The sequence below is a fragment of the Gadus morhua genome, chromosome 22 (genome assembly GCF_902167405.1).
Source record: "Gadus morhua chromosome 22, gadMor3.0, whole genome shotgun sequence".
Classification (NCBI taxonomy): domain Eukaryota; kingdom Metazoa; phylum Chordata; class Actinopteri; order Gadiformes; family Gadidae; genus Gadus; species Gadus morhua.
The window spans coordinates 220,324-237,406 of NC_044069.1; the positions used below are offsets into that span (position 1 = coordinate 220,324).

A 17,083-nucleotide genomic window follows, 5' to 3' on the forward strand; every position below is an offset into this window, starting at 1 on the left:
CTTTATTTAATGCGTCCCTTGTATGTTGGTTTCCAAACACGTCCTACACCCTTTTCTTATTGGTCATCACTTCTCACATTTGTAGAGCCATCCTGTTATTATAATAAAAAAACATCCCAAAACCATATTTGTCGCCAGTGATTTGCAACATTATCGGAAAACAAAAAATAGAGCTACAGAAATATGATCCAAAAACGCTCTAAATATATATTCGGCCTACTATTATAAATATTGAACTATTATTATTATTAATAATGGTATAAGTGTTATTAGTTTTATGGAATTATTAATAATATGTGTATTATTGTTATGGCATTATTGTTAATAATGGTACCGTTATTATTATATTTGTTCATGATCTTGTTGATGTTATATTATTATTGGGTCAATGTGTGGTTTCCAGTCTTCAAGTGTGATACTACTATTACAAACATCGCAGCCTCATGTTAGGATTTGGTTCTAACTGTGTTTGTGCGTGTGTGTGGGGGGGGGGGCTGATTCAGTGCCAAACACAGATATCACACTTTATTTAACGCCATGTGTGTTCTCTGAAAGAGACCACACACACACACACACAAACTACCGGAGGTGTTGGTTTGTGTGTGTATGTGTGTGTGTAAAATATTCACAGATATATGACGCAGTATTCATCTGGCGTGACGTGAGGGGAATTGTTTCAGACGTGTTTGCGCACACACACACACACACACACACACACACACACACACACACACACACACACACACACACACACACACACACACACACACACACACACACACACAGTGTCGGGGTTCGGTCAATAACATTTTGTTTTAATGGTATCTGTAATGGAATGCAAATTATTATTCTGCACACGTGCAATGCTGCGCACGCTCACACATTGTAATGTTATGAAGCATGCGCCGTAATGATATCTTTAATTGACTAATTAACATTTCACACACTAGCTGTGAAGATGAACACACACACACACACACACACACACACACACACACACACACACACACACACACACACACACACACACACACACACACACACACACACACACACATGTTTAACGACAAAGAGCAACAGACTGCACTGTAATGATTTCTCTCTCGCGCTGCTGGAGCAAAATAAATAAATAAAAACACGCACATGCGCGCTCATGCGTGTGCGCGTACATTTATTCCTTCGATTTTCACCACGGAGGACAAATCCAATGCTAGGAACGCCAGAAATGTGAAATAAAGCACGGCGTGGACGGGGGATCGGGGTCCTACAGCGGTACCTGTGGGGGTCTCTGGACCCGGAACCATTAGGCAGACAGGAAACTCCCATTTTAACGGCGGCGGCAGCGGCCGTCCAGACGGGGCGCCTCACACACTGACACGGGGCGGAGAACACTCCGCCGCTGGAGAAAGACGAGAAAAAAACACACGGACCGACGGAAAACACGCGGTTCGGCGGAAACGGAGAGTACGCGATTCGAGCACACGGAGCCGGGACTCGAACCATGGACCGATCGGGGCCCAGTGGGCGGAAACACTAGTTTTAGCGAGCGAGCGGAACGCAGCCCTCCTGGGTCGATGGAGTCGGAGGCCTCACTGGGTGTGGAGAGCAGGCCCCGCTGACACGCTGCGAGCCCCCCGACCTCACGGTGCCCCGGCCCGGCCTGGCCTCCGCTGCTGCATCCTCCCACCGCCCGTCGTCTAGCGCCGCCGTGAGATCAGGTAAACTCCGTCAGACAAAGGCAGGGGAAAATTTCGAGGCAAGCGCGAGCTCCGTTAGCACTAGCCGCCGTCGGCTACCTAGCCTGCTAGCCTAGCCTGTTAGCCGCGGTGGCTAGGCTACACGGCTGGAACGCATCCTTTATGCCCCGCACGCTAGTGCGTGTTGTACCGCGCACGGCTCCGTGCACTGTTCAGCCCGAACCCTCACTTCGAGCCCGGATCACCACATCTACCCCGCTGGGGGGGTCTTCTGCACGGCTCTTTATGCTTTTAATCACGTTTGTATCGAAGTTGCGTGATCGGTAGAGCTGGGGCTCTCCCCGTAGACCTACACCGCTGAACGGTCCCGGTTACACCGTCGTGTTGTGTTCCAGGCTGCAGACCCCCGGAGCTGGTTGTCGAGGGAGACGAGAGAGTGTAAGGTCGGTTCCCTGTCTCCCCGGTCGGTCTGCAGGAGGTCTGCTCGGTGCTCAGTCCTCCGGTAAGATGCCAAACTTGTCAAAATATGGCGCCATTTGGCCACACACACACACACACACACACACACACACACACACACACACACACACACACACACACACACACACACACACACACACACACACGGCAGTGTTTTGTAACGAGAGGTTGTGTTTCTCGGTTGAATGAAGCGTGGAGTTAACGTGGTACCGATCACGTAGCGGACCGAGTGGATTATGTTCAGGGAAAACATATTCAACGGATTTACTTTTCTAACTGACGTGATGGGTGCCGGTAGGGGGGGGGACACTGGTTCCGTCCCAGTTAGGTGTAATAAAACCTTCAACATGTTGTTGCTGTTCATTGATATCTTTCTGACAATAGCTCACAATTACATGGTACAGGATGTAAGGATACATGTACAGGACGGCTCAAATGAGGATACCAATTATAACAAGCATCTAAACAGTCTTAATTCATCACTGTTGCTTATTAAACGGCTGTTCTTAGGCATTCAACATTTTCTGTATAATTTCCTTTCTATTATATTGTAATTATTTATTTTATTCGAATTGTGGCTCACTGTCGTCCTAGACCAGAACCCCCGACCCCTTCCACTCTGGACCCTAGACCCCTTCCAGTCTGGACCCTAGACCCCTTCCAGTCTGGACCCTAGACCCCTACCACTCTGGACCCTAGACCCCTTCCACTCTGGACCCCCGACCCCTTCCACTCTGGACCCTAGACCCCTTCCAGTCTGGACCCTAGACCCCTTCCAGTCTGGACCCTAGACCCCTTCCAGTCTGGACCCTAGACCCCTTCCACTCTGGACCCTAGACCCCTTCCACTCTGGACCCTAGACCCCTTCCACTCTGGACCCTAGACCCCTTCCACTCTGGACCCTAGACCCCTTCCACTCTGGACCCTAGACCCCTTCCACTCTGGACCCTAGACCCCTTCCACTCTGGACCCTAGACCCCTTCCACTCTGGACCCTAGACCCCTTCCACTCTGGACCCTAGACCCCTTCCACTCTGGACCCTAGACCCCTTCCACTCTGGACCCTAGACCCCTTCCACTCTGGACCCTAGACCCCTTCCACTCTGGACCCTAGACCCCTTCCACTCTGGACTCTAGACCCCTTCCACTCCGGACCCTAGACCACTTCAACTCCGGACCCTAGACCCCTTCCACTCTGGACCCTAGACCGGATCTCCTCCACCCCGGGAATGGGATCAGGATTCCTGGCGCTCCAGAGCTGGAGGTTGGAGCGACGCGGTTTAGTTTAAATTTAGCCGTCCTCTAACCCCCCCCCCCCCCCCCCCCTCCTCCTCCGGGCTGAGAGGAGCCCCCCCCCCCACCAGGACCCCTTGCTGCTCGCTCGCCCGCAGAGAGCGAGAGCTGGCCCTCGCTCTCTGTCTCTCTCTCTCTCTCTGTCTCTCTCTCTCCCCCTGTGTCTCCCCCTGTGTCTCTGTCTGTCTGTCTGTCTGTCTGTCTGTCTGTCTGTCTGTCTGTCTGTCTGTCTGTCTGTCTGTCTGTCTGTCTGTCTGTCTGTCTGTCTGTCTGTCTGTCTGTCTGTCTGTCTGTCTGTCTGTCTGTCTCTCTCTCTCTCTCTCTCTCTGTCTCTCTCTCTCTCTCTCTCTCTCTCTCTCTCTCTCTCTCTCTCTCTCTCTCTCTCTCTCTCTCTCTCTCTCTCTCTCTCTCTCTCTCTCTGTGTGTGTGTCACTCTGTCTCTCTCTCTGTGTGTGTCACTCTGTCTCTCTCTCTGTGTGTGTCACTCTGCATCACTGCCTCCAACACCTGGCTGAAGCTCCTTAACCTATCAGACGAGCAATCTGTTTCAGTTCAGTACAGAGCGTCAGTCCATGAGCAGAGACCGTCAGTTAAGACTGTCAGTACCGACCTTCAGTACAAACTGTCAGTACTGACCGTCGGATTATGAGTCCAGTCCGTCAGTCCAGAGCGTCAGTCAGTCAGTCCAGAGCGTCAGTCAGTCAGTCCAGAGCGTCAGTTCAGAGCGTCAGTTCAGAGCGTCAGTCCAGAGCGTCAGTCCAGAGCGTCAGTTCAGAGCGTCAGTCCAGAGCGTCAGTCCAGAGCGTCAGTCCAGAGCGTCAGTCCGTCAGTCCAGAGCGTCAGTCCAGAGCGTCAGTCAGTCAGTCCAGAGCGTCAGTCCGTCAGTCCAGAGCGTCAGTCCAGAGCGTCAGTCCAGAGCGTCAGTCCACAGCGTCAGTCCAGAGCGTCAGTCCAGAGCGTCAGTCCAGAGCGTCAGTCCGTCAGTCCAGAGCGTCAGTCCAGAGCGTCAGTCCGTCAGTCCAGAGCGTCAGTCCGTCAGTCCAGAGCGTCAGTCCAGAGCGTCAGTCCGTCAGTCCAGAGCGTCAGTCCACAGCGTCAGTTCAGAGCGTCAGTCCACAGCGTCAGTCCAGAGCGTCAGTCCAGAGCGTCAGTCCAGAGCGTCAGTCCGTCAGTCCAGAGCGTCAGTCCAGAGCGTCAGTCCGTCAGTCCAGAGCGTCAGTCCGTCAGTCCAGAGCGTCAGTCCAGAGCGTCAGTCCGTCAGTCCAGAGCGTCAGTCCGTCAGTCCAGAGCGTCAGTCCAGAGCGTCAGTCCAGAGCGTCAGTCCGTCAGTCCAGAGCGTCAGTCCAGAGCGTCAGTCCGTCAGTCCAGAGCGTCAGTCCAGAGCGTCAGTCCAGAGCGTCAGTCAGTCAGTCCAGAGCGTCAGTCCAGAGCGTCAGTCAGTCAGTCCAGAGCGTCAGTCAGTCAGTCCAGAGCGTCAGTCAGTCAGTCCAGAGCGTCAGTCCGTCAGTCCAGAGCGTCAGTCCGTCAGTCCAGAGCGTCAGTCCAGAGCGTCAGTCCAGAGCGTCAGTCAGTCAGTCCAGAGCGTCAGTCCAGAGCGTCAGTCAGTCAGTCCAGAGCGTCAGTCCGTCAGTCCAGAGCGTCAGTCCGTCAGTCCAGAGCGTCAGTCCGTCAGTCCAGAGCGTCAGTCCAGAGCGTCAGTCCAGAGCGTCAGTCCGTCAGTCCAGAGCGTCAGTCCAGAGCGTCAGTCAGTCAGTCCAGAGCGTCAGTCCAGAGCGTCAGTCCGTCAGTCCAGAGCGTCAGTCCAGAGCGTCAGTCCGTCAGTCCAGAGCGTCAGTCCAGAGCGTCTGTCCAGAGCGTCAGTCCGTCAGTCCAGAGCGTCAGTCCAGAGCGTCAGTCCAGAGCGTCAGTCCGTCAGTCCAGAGCGTCAGTCCAGTCCGTCAGTCCAGTCCGTCAGTCCAGAGCGTCAGTCCGTCAGTCCAGAGCGTCAGTCCAGAGCGTCAGTCCGTCAGTCCAGAGCGTCAGTCCAGAGCGTCAGTCCGTCAGTCCATCAGTCCAGAGTATCAGTCCCCCCCCCTCCCTCCTAGACCCCTCAGCTCAACCCTTTGTATCTAGTTCTCTTAGTGGTGGATCGAGCTGAAACAGGTTCACTGGCTCCTAGCTAAACAAGTTCACTGAAGTCTGGGGGGGTCTACACCCGTCTGGGAGGGGGGGTCTACACCAGTCTGGGGGGGGGGGGGGGGGTCTACACCAGTCTTGGGGGGGGGGGTCTACACCCGTCTGGGAGGGGGGGGGTCTACACCCGTCTGGGGGGGGGGGGGTCTACAAAAGTCTGGGGGGGGGGGGGGGGAGTCTACACCAGTCTGGGGGGGGGGGGTCTATTTGAACATCAATACACTCAAAACCTTTTTCCTTCCTCTTCCCCCTTTTTACCCCTTCTTTTAAAGCTAGCAAAGTGAGGGCTAACCCAGGCTACAGGCTAACTGCCTGGGGGCCACTTCTAATATCGCTCGAAAGCAGTAGCATGACTATGGTCCCTACACATAAAACAAAGCACCAGAACGTAGTTAGCGTACCCAGAGTTTATTAAAGAAGACTGCTCTAAAAGACAGCAGTCCCCCTACCAACTCCTCTCCTAGGAAAGGCCATTCAAGGCGATGCAAAAGGAAGACAAAAAACACGTATACTTTGTTGTTTGTGGCAGTTTGGTCCACTAGAAGTTGATAATACATTTTGGAATAGTTTGAAAAAAGTTAGAAAAATTCCCAGAAAGCAATTCTGTGTCAACAACCGCAGGGTATCGTTTATAAATTATAGATTCCAAAACCTTCCTCCTTGAACCAAACTCCGGTGCATTCGGTAATCGACATGTATGGACTTCCTGTGAACATGGACCTGCTGGAAAGGCCCAGACTTGGAACAGTCCTTTTTAATAAACTCCAGGTTCGTTAGCTACGCTGTTGGTGCTTTGTTTTATGTGCAGAGACCCTGCTACCTCAGAGGTTTGGTGATGTTTTGAGCAATATTAGTAGTTAAAACATGCAGATTTGGAGGCGTTTGAGAGATGCCCCTAGCCACTGCACTGTTAGCCATGTGAGCCGTTAGCACTGCTCCGGAGAAGCTCTGTACTGGTTGATCAACGGAGAAAAAAAGGTCTGGACGGCTTATTTGATCTGTTTTCTTGCAGAAAAATACCCCCGTGCACTTTAAGCTGCTCATGATTGTTCATCATTCAAACTAGTACCTTGATAAGTTGCATTGTTATCGTTGGGGTTGATTAGTTTCTGTGTACCCTCAGCACGGGTTAACCCAGACAGGCGATGTGTGGATCCTTGTACCCTTGGGTGGTGTTTTATTGACCCCGGTCTGGTTGTTTCCTCAGGCCCTGTGATTGGTCCTCTCTCAGAAGAGGAGGAGCCACTGGTCATCGCGGTGGGCCCTGAGACGCCTCTCCAACACTACACGCTGCCCTCCAGCCCGCCCCCCCCAGCTCAGCCTGTCCAACACTAACCTCACCGGCCCCAGAGTCCCTGCGCCCCCTGTCCCGGAGGCCGCCCCCCGCGCCCCCCGCCCCGGAGGCCGCCCCCAGTCAGAAGAGGGGCTAGCGTCAGCCCGGGCTCCCTCCCCCCGCCGCCGGGGGACATGTTCCAGTTCAGCAAGTACCCCATGGACATCCTGGAGATGCTGAGCGGCCACCAGGCGCACCAGTTCAAGGGGCTGGGGCTGGAGCGCCAGCTGAGCCACCACCAGCAGCAGGTGCAGCTGCAGCACCAGCAGCAGCTGCAGCCGCAGCACCAGGCGGCCGCCGACTCCTCCGGGGGGCTGCTGTCGGTGTCGGGCCTGGGCCTGGGCTCGCTGCAGGGCTCGCTGCAGGGGTCCCGGGGCAACGCCTTCGCCGACTCCTCCTCCATCTTCGCCAAGATGAGCGCCCCGCCGCCCCCCCCCCCCATCCCCCATCAGAGCCAGTCCTCCTCCTCCTCCTCCTCGTCCTCCCACAGCTCCCGCAAGTCCAGCAAGATGGGCGGGGGCGGGGGGGCGGGCGCCTCCTCGGGGTACCCCCAGTTCCTGCGGCCCTTCCACCCGGCCGAGGCCGCGCTGGCCCAGGAGCAGCTCCACCCGGGGATGGGCCGCTTCGACTTCGGCGGCGGCGGCGGCGGCGTGGGCAGCTCGGCACCGCCGCCGCCGCCGCTGCACCCGGGGCTCTCGGCCCCCCAGCCCGCGCCCGGCCCCTCCTCCTCCTCCCCCTCCCCCTCCTCCTCGGGGGGCGCGGGCGCCAACAACCCCCCCGGGGGCGCGGCGGTGCCGCTGGTGGGGCAGGCGGACCCCCGCAGCCTCCACCAGCAGTTCAGCTGCATGCTGGCAGCCAACCAGTACTTCCTGTCGGGCGTGCCCACCAACAGCAGCCTGGAGCAGTTCCTGGTGCAGCAGGGGGGGCACAACCACCTGGGGCTGGGGCTGGGCCAGGGGGCGGGGGACCCCAACCCGGCCCTGGCCCCGCCCCCCGCCCTGCACTCCTCCCACGGCCACCCCCACTCGGCCCCCCAGCAGCAGCAGCAGCAGCAGCTGCCCCCCCACTCCCTGTCCCACCCCCACAGCCACGCCCACCACCCCCACCCGCTGCACCCAGCCCCCCAGCCCGCCCCCCTCGGGGGCTTCGACTTCCAGGGCATCCCCGTGCTCTCGTCCAATCAGATCGCCTCGCTGATGCAGCAGGAGTCGGGGCTGCCGCTGCCCCTCCCCCTCCACCTCTCCCTGTCCAAGGAGGAGGCGGCCAAGGCGGGAGACTCCTCCTCCTCCTCCGCCTCCAGCGGGGGCAGCCGCCGGAAGAAGGCCATGGCGGGGTACCTCCCCCAGAGGAAGTCTGAGAGCGTGGCCAGCCACACCAGCCACGCCCACAGCAGCGGGGGCGGCGTGGGCAACTGCCACAACAGCTCGTCCTCCTCCGGGGGCCACGGCTCCTCCTCCAGCCTGGTGGGTGGGGGGGAGCCCCACCACTCCTCCCACCACTCCTCCTCCTCCTCCTCCCAGCAGCCCTCCTCCTCCGGCGCCGCCTCCTCCGCCGCGCCCTCCTCCAACCCCACCTCCGTGCTGGTCGCCAACGGCAACCAGCCCAAGCCGCAGGAGGGGCAGGGCTCGTCTGGGGGCGGCGGGGGCCCCGGCCAGGCGGAGCCCGAGGCGCTGTACCACTGCGGCGAGTGCGGCAAGACCTTCACCCACCTGTCCAGCCTGCGGCGCCACCTGCGCTCCCACGGCCTCACGCCCGAGAGCCAGGCCAAGCGTGGCGGCGGCGGCGGCGGCGGCGGGCGCGACTCGCCCAGCCCCGAGCGCGTCTTCTCCTGCGGCGACTGCGGCAAGGGCTTCAAGAAGCGCGGCCACCTGCTGCAGCACAGCGTCACTCACTCGCAGAACCGGCCCTTCGCCTGCACCGTGTGCCAGAAGTCCTTCAACCGCCGCGAGTCGCTGACGCGCCACGAGAAGATCCACGACGACAAGCCCTTCCGCTGCCCCGCCTGCGGCCGCTGCTTCAGGGAGAGCACCTCCCTGCTGAACCACGCCGCCTCGGGCACCTGCGGCAAGCCCCCGCGCAGCGCCAAGCACCGGCCCGGGGGCCCCGGGGGGGGTGGGGGCCACGGCGCCGGGGGCTCCGGGAAGGGAGGAGGCGGAGGGGGAGGGGGGGGCGACGGCTCGTCGGGCGGGATGTCCAACAACAACAAGTACAGCCCGGACTACAGCCGCGGGCGCTACCAGGGCCACGGGCCCTACGGCGCGGCGGACGACTACCACCGCCGCTCGCACTCCTCCTCGGTGTACTCCTCGGACGGCTCCCTGGGCAACGGCATGAGCGGCCAGACGCTGCGCAAGGCCCCCCTGGCGCCCACGCTGCACCCCCACCCCCAGAGCCAGCACCAGCACCACCCGCCGCAGCAGCAGCACCCCCACCCCCACCACCAGCACCTGCCGCTGTCCTCGCTGCTGGACGACTCGGAGGACGAGGTCACCAGCAGCGCCATGTCGGCCATCGCCGCCGCCGCCGCCGCCTCCTGCGACATCAGCTCGGAGGGGCGCGAGGAGCGCCGCGACATCATCGGCGGGCTGCTGGGCGGGCTGGGCTTCGGCCCCATGGGGGGGCCGTCGGGCGGCGGGGGGCTGGGGGGCTCCACCATGCCCCTGTCCCACCCCAACCACCCCCAGCCCAAGGCCAAGCGGCCCCGCAAGCCCCGCGACAAGCGGGACCCGGGCAGCATCGTGCGGCGCCGCCGCAGCCCGGGACCCCCCGGGGACGGCTCGGAGCGCCCCTACTCCTGCCAGTCCTGCGGCAAGCGCTTCCGGCGCGCCGAGACGCTGCGGCGGCACACGCGCGTGCACACGGGCGAGAAGCCGCACGCCTGCGACGTCTGCGGCAAGACGTTCCGCGAGCCCTTCCACCTCACCAAGCACCTCACCGTGCACTCGGGCCAGAAGAACTACAAGTGCCACATCTGCGGCAAGGTGTTCGCCTACGCCCAGAGCCTGGTGCGCCACGGCAAGCTGCACCGCAAGGGCGAGATCGACAGCCAGGGCCGCCGCGTCAAGGGCGGGCCGGGGGCCGGCCTGGGGGGCCACGCCGGGACCCCCGCCGGGGACTTCTACTCGCCCTCGTCCTCGGGCGGCGCCCCGTCCTACGCCCAGGGGGACAAGTCGCCCACGCACGGCACGCCGTCCCAGAGGCTGTACACCTGCACGGTGTGCTGGAAGTCGTTCCGCCACCACTTCCACCTCACGGCGCACCAGCAGACGGCGCACGGCGCCGGGGCGGGCGCCGACAAGTCGTACCGCTGCGACGCCTGCGGCAAGTCGTTCGCCTACTCCAACAGCCTGGTGCGCCACAAGCTGTCCCAGCACGGGCTGGAGCGCGCCGGGCAGCGCGCCGGCCCCCCGCCGCCCGGCGGAGGGTACTCCCCCGGCTACTACGAGCAGGGCGGGGCGGCGGGGTACCCCGGGGGGGGGTCCTCCCACGGGGGGCAGCAGGGGGCCGGGCAGCAGCAGCAGCAGCAGCAGCAGCACCCTTTTCAGTACCGGTCCAAAGCCCCCCCCCGGAGGCAGGGCCAGACCAGGAAGCACCAGAAGAAGAAGAGGAAGGTGGTGATCCACAGCATCATGCGTGACGGCAAGCTGGTGGGCATCCCGCTGAGCCGCGCCACGCGCCGCAAGCTGCTGCTGATCCGCAGGAAGCGCGGCAAGATGCAGGCGCAGCTCAACCGCAAGAAGCTGCTGGCCCAGCTGCGGATCAAGGGCGGCGGCGGCATGCGGGTGAAGGCGTGGTGCGGCGGGCCGGTGAAGGTGGCGGGCCTGTCCTCCATGGAGGTGCCCCTGAAGAGGTTCCCCTGCCCCGTGTGCCCCAGCACCATGTACGCCCGCCGCGCCTCGCTGCTGCTGCACCGCGCCACGCGCCACCCGCCCCGCGGCGCCGGCCAGGCCGCCCGGCGGCGCTGCCAGGTGTGCGGGAAGCGCTCGTCCACGCTGGGCCGCGCGCTGCGGCACCGCGGGCGCCACCTCCGGGGCGGGGCCTTCCGCTGCCAGAAGTGCCGCCACAGCTTCTGGAACGCCAAGCTGCTGGGACGGCACCGCTTCTCCTGCCGCGGCATGACGGGGGGGGGCAGCGGCAACTGGGGGCTGCTGAGGACCAAGTCCCCATCGGCCGCCCAGGACGGACCCCCCCCCCCCCGCCACCCCCACGGCCGCCGTCGACCCGGAGGCCCCGCCCCTGGCCACGCCCCCCCCGCTGCAGGTCCACTCCCCCCCGCCGGGGGACATGTCCCCGGGCGCCATGCCGGTCGCCATGCCGATCCCCGCCCAGGGAGGGGGGGCGGCGGAGCGCTCCACGGTGCTGACCGAGTACAGCCAGTAAAGACCTTTTGTACCCGGGTCTGGCCCCGCCCACCCGGACACGCCCCCCCCCCTGGATACCAGCGCACCGCGGAGATCGGGGGCGGGACCACGGCGGTGCGGAGACACGGCAGAGGCCCGTCGACCCGTCACTCCCCCGGGGGCGGGGCTGCCACGGAGACCATGTGACTATGAGTAGCCCCCCCCCCCGGCCCTGCCAGTGAGCAGGAGCCCCGTACTACTAGTAGTAGTGTAGTAGTACCACCTCGTAGGACTCGTACCTGCCCCTCTATGTTCCTTGTTACTCACTTCAATGGTTATAGTCTGTTGTCAAGCGTGTTTCTTTGTACCCCACTGGAGAATTTTGCTCTCCCCTTTTCTAAATATATATAAGTATATCCAACGGTGTGGAGGGGGGGCCCCTAGCCCGGCCTCAGAACAGGGGGGCCCTCGGGCTCAGGGGCCTCTGGCCGCCACACTTCCTGTCCTGACAGGAAGTGGGGTCTTGATCTGGTTTGGTGTCCTCCTCAGGCCTGTGATGGGAGGGAGGGAGGGAGGGGGGGGGAGGGGGGAGGGGGCTAGGAGTCACGGCCGAGGGGTCAGGCTCGTAGGCCTCTTTTAGGTCCTCTCGCAGGCGGAACACCCCCGCTGAGGGACAGGATGTTGGGGAACGGGGGGGGGGGGGGGGGGTGTACTGTACAATTCGTATTATATTTTATTATATATTGATCATTTGCTGTTTTATACTCCAAGTATCATTTCTTTGTATGGTTGTTCTCGGGTGGGTGGGTGGGCAGAGGAAGGGAAGATGCTTGTAAAACAGGATGAGTGTAATGTATCGATGTGAACTTTAACCCCGTCTCTCCTAGCCTCCTATGCCAGTTTTGCCCGAAGTTTTTTCTTTTTTTTGTAACAAAAGCGTGTAAACATAGTTCATTATTTAGGTCCTGTCAGTGTTCTACCTTTTTTTATTTCGTGTTTTCTCCCATTTCTGTCAAACTAAAACATGTAATATTACTAAATCCTTTTTCTTTGCCTACAGTGAGTTGTTGAAACCCCTCAGAAGTCAAATAAATTCTAAAATGCTTTTCTGTGCCGCAGTTGTGATTATATTCCACCTCTGACCAAACCGTTTGAGGACTCTTACCACAATGACCATGGTAGAACATCTGTACATTGATGTGCATTGATGTGCATCGATGTACATCGATGTACATCGATGTGCATTAATGTGCATTGATGTACATCGATGTACATCGATGTACATTAATGTACACTTTAATGATGCGGAGGGTGTCGGAGGTTGTTGGGGATATTAATGTACATTAATGTACATTACAGTGTACATTAATGTGCATTAATGTACACTAATGATGCGGAGGGTGTAGGAGGATGTTGGGGATGTTATTGTACATTGATGTACACTGTAATGATGCGGAGGGTGTAGGAGGATGTTGGGGATATTATTGTACATTAATGTACATTAATTTACACTGTAATGATGCGGAGGGTGTAGGAGGATGTTGGGGATGTTATTGGGTGAGTGCAGCGCTCGACCATCGTTCTTAAGTTTTATTCTTTCTTTTTTATTCTCTACAAACTTTGGGACCTACCGTATCTCCTTCCACAATTCGTCACCTAGAGATTCTGGAGAGTAAAATGTTCAGGTAAGCTTGGAATCGCGCGCTTCCATTCAAATTGTTTAAAGATTTTAAACCTTTTTAAGATTCTACTTTTAAAGTATTGTTTAAAATGAAAGTCCGTCTGACACTTCATCTACTTCAACCTTGTAACTTGGTTGATTTATTTTTACCGTTAACCTTCATTCAAACATTTAAAGGTCCCGTGACATGCCCCCAGGTTTGAGGTGATTAGCCGGTACAAGCCGTTTTGGAAATCTGTCCCTTATTACATCATGGGTGGGCGTGTCCACATAGATGTGTGCTGGATAGATCAGTCTACCAGTCTACCCAGTGGACTGTAGCAAACGTTGCTCATCTATCCTCATACATCTATGTGGACACGCACACCTGTGATGTCATAAAGGACAGATTTCCAAACGGCTTGTAACGGCTATTCAACCCACACCTGGTGGCATGTCATAGGACATTTAACAAATCAACTTCTATCTTCCAAGTATTCAAAACAGAATTTCGATATCAATTATACTTTTTTCAGAATCGGTTTCATTTTATACCCGCTTGGTATATTTCAGGTTGTCTCATGACGTTGAGGCTGGAGCCTGAGGTTGTTCTCATTGACGCCAGAGGTCCTTTAGGAGATTCTTGGCACACTCTTAAGCTCCATTGTATCGAACTTGGTCGCAGTTCCATTAGAATTCCACTGGAGGTGATCGCTTGAGTACAGATTGAATGGGGATCTATGGAGCTAGATGACTAAATGTATCTTTCCCCTGCTTTTCGTTGAATCGTAGATTTCATTGTAGAATCTGCAAGTTCAATATAGATTATAGTTCAAAAATTCAAATGAATGAGTACTTTTCTCCTTTCGATTCCTTACAGTTTGGGCCGTTGTGGGCCGTACACGCTAGCATTCTGCTACAGCATGCTGATTGGTCAGGGACGGACTTGAGAATGATTACGACCAGAGACCCCGCTTGACGGCAGCCGAAGCCGAATCAGAAACATCTTAAGGAGGACCTTCGGTTGAGGTTAATTGTTATACATTATATATAATATATACATCTTAAATGTGCGGAAGTGCCAAAGTGACTCAACTCGCTGTAGAGCAGGACCTCTGGCAGTCTGAACATATGTGCCGTTATCGTCTTTTTTAACTGATTTTTAGAACAGATAAATGAACCAATATACAGCTGAGTATTATCTTTGCCCCCCCCTTTTGAATGCAACTTTCAAATTAATTGACAAAAATGACTCCCTGAGAAAAGTGGAATGAAACCCAATAGACTCCCATTCATTCTGCACTGGCCCGCGAGCGCCCTCACATGGACAAATGTGTTACCGCAACCAGTTCAGAAACCGGAAGTTAGCAGAGAGGGCCAGCTCTCTTCCGATTAGACATTCTCTGGTGACACTAGCCCAAGGCGGCTTATAAGCGATAGCCCAAGGGGGATATGAAAGCTAGAGAGCATACGTGGGTTGTGGCTTGCTCCCACCATACATGCGATAAAATGGAAAATCAAGAAAAAGATTGCGGGCGAAAGATGCGACAGGATCTAAACCAACAAATGTTAGTGTTTCCCGTGTTAATCATTAAATAAATGATTGCCATCGCATTAGCATTATATCGTTTGAATGTTGTATAGGAATTGCCTTTATAACAAGCAAAACTACAAAATCGCAAATATGTGCTAATCGCTAGTTAGCGAACATGCTAACTACTAGCGATCTTTACAAAATGGATGACGGTTCATGACAACTTGACATATCTCTGTCCCAACAGCAACGATGTCCATATGTTCCATGTTCTAGGGACTCCAGGTTGAAGATCATCCCATCGTTGAGGTAATCCCTTACCAAGTAAGGCAATAGTTTGTTATTAAAACGCTTATTAGCCTCGAGAATGATGGATCAATTTGATGTCATTTTTGACAAACCTACCTACCTACAGTTGGTAGGGAAGACAGACAGACAGGTAGGTAGGGCAGGAAGGTAGGTAACCTACCTGTCTGTCTTCCTCCTTTCCTTAACCTTTGTGGAAAATGTCATTGGGTCAAGGAGAGATGAAAAGGTGCTTCCTGTCGAACATAGGCAAATAGAGCACTGATTAAAATAAACTCGACTTTTCCTAACCAACCTCGTTGCGCGATTGCTGACCTTTAGCGTCTCTAGTGTGAAACTACAAATTTCCGAAGATGGACTACAACAAGGTATCTTTCGATCCAGGCATTCTTGTCATATTGATTTCAATCAGGTTGTCGCCAACAGTGAGAATCACTTAGGTCGGACTTGGCCAGCGGGAATATTTTAGGCCACTTGAATCCTAATTCACATGTTAAAAAAAAGAGGCTAAACTTATGTTGATGTTGAAATTAACTGCCCCCAGTAGTCTTTCTTAAACGTGAAGTTGGCATTTAATTTTTCTGGTGTAAATTATTGCTAACGGAAGTAACTATTATGATGTTGGTCTTCTTTGAGTTCTTTATTATCTTTAGGGTTTTCAATTCAGTTAGGCTATGCTTGACTGCTATTTTGTAAGTGCTTCAAAGACTTCGAATAAAGTGACATTATGTGCAGCTAATCCATTTCCACCACTTTCCACTGTGAAGTTTCATGTAATTTTATTTATTAACCAACTAACTAACCAAATATTGCTGCTGTAAAGGATTATGGGATACCACTATCTCCTTTCGTAAAGGAAACTCAGGAGTAACCTATGCTGCAGGAGGGTTAAAGGACGCATCGAGGCTCCTTTCCTAAGCATTTTTAGAATTCGAACAACCTCTCCTCCAAATATTTCAGGTTCATATCATTAGGAAAGGAAACGGTAAAAAACCGAATCCAGAGGCCCCAGAGCTAGCCAACTAATCACGTGTTCTCTGGACGGGGGGAGCAGGAGGCCTGATGGAGGGTGGGGGGGGCTGAAGTGGGGGCGTGGCCTCGGCGGGGGGCCTCGGGGAGCCTCGACTCCCCTACTGGATCCCTTACTGGTGGTAACACGGGAGATCAGTTTAATTAAATTAAAATCACTTAACACATTGAAAGTTTCAACATGTAAACATTTGATGTCGCCATTCTTTTTTTAGACATTTGTCAAGCAATTGGCGTCTTGTTCCTTCATGGTTTCTCCTTCGCTTCATGCAGAGTAGCAGTCGTCTGCTGGAAACACAGCGGGCGGAATGTGGATGTGGACGTGTAGGTTATATCTGTTGGTCCCGGAGCCCATGCAGGGCTGCAGTACCGCGGGAGAACCACCAGGGGGCGGTAGACGACGCCTCATGGAGTTCAAATAAACAACCACAGCGCTCAACTGGATTGTGTCTATACACGAAGAAAGCTCTACCCGTGGATGTTTAATGAGATAAAGCAGTGTAAGTGACACACAATCACTTTCAAATCGCTCATTTGTCCCTGGAAACAGTCTGTAATCTAATCCAATCTAAGGGCATCGCTGCGGGTTATGGTGTTTGGTGTGTCAGGGGTCAGCTGTAGATTCTCCACTGCATTGAGTGGTGGTGAACCCTCCTGTAACCCTACACTGTGTAGCCTCCAGCGTAGTTTAACTGTAATCCTACCTTACACTGTGTAGCCTCCACCTTAGTTTAACTCAACAGGCCTTCATAAGCAGACATCAGAGCAGTCAATAAAGCAACAGCAGAAAAGGCTACGAAGTATTGTCTGGAGTTGGAGGAAAATAATAGTTGTGCTAATACTTTATATTTTAAGTATTTAAATGATAGTTGTCGGCTAATGTTTGACTTATTCTGCGTTAACTGTTCAACCATGACGATATAGCAGCGTTAATGTCTGGAGATCTGGACGCAATGAGTCCCTGCTTGTAGAGCCGTGCTTTGACTAAGCGGTCAGTTGGTGGCCACAGCAGGGTTTATACGAGCTGACATTAAGTACTGTAGCGGGCGATCACTCTCTCCACCAGACGGCCGCTAATCCACCTGGAGCTCTCGATCCCACTCGTTGAGAGGCTTTATCGGCAGGGGAAACAACGCACAGCGCCTGGGCAGAACCATGACACAGGATGAGACAAACCAAACGCACAGCTGCAGTTAAAGATATGAAATAAATGTGTCAACAGAGCTGTGTAACGTGGAAA

General features: G+C 55.8%; 1 protein-coding gene across 2 annotated transcripts; it reads left to right on the forward strand.

The window, feature by feature from the left end:
* Positions 1–1,105: 1,105 nt before the first annotated feature.
* LOC115535827 (zinc finger protein 865) lies at positions 1,106–12,419 on the forward strand. 2 transcript variants are annotated; one of them, XM_030347353.1, is made up of 3 exons: positions 1,115–1,718; positions 2,093–2,199; positions 6,849–12,419. In XM_030347353.1, exon 3 carries the CDS (start codon positions 7,109–7,111, stop codon positions 11,519–11,521), a length of 4,413 nt encoding a protein of 1,470 aa, XP_030203213.1. In that variant the 5' UTR covers positions 1,115–1,718; positions 2,093–2,199; positions 6,849–7,108; the 3' UTR covers positions 11,522–12,419. The 2 variants fall into 2 exon arrangements, with proteins under 2 accessions (XP_030203214.1, XP_030203213.1); XM_030347354.1 differs by lacking the exon at positions 2,093–2,199 and having other exon boundaries at positions 1,106–1,718.
* The last annotated feature ends 4,664 nt before the right edge of the window (positions 12,420–17,083 follow it).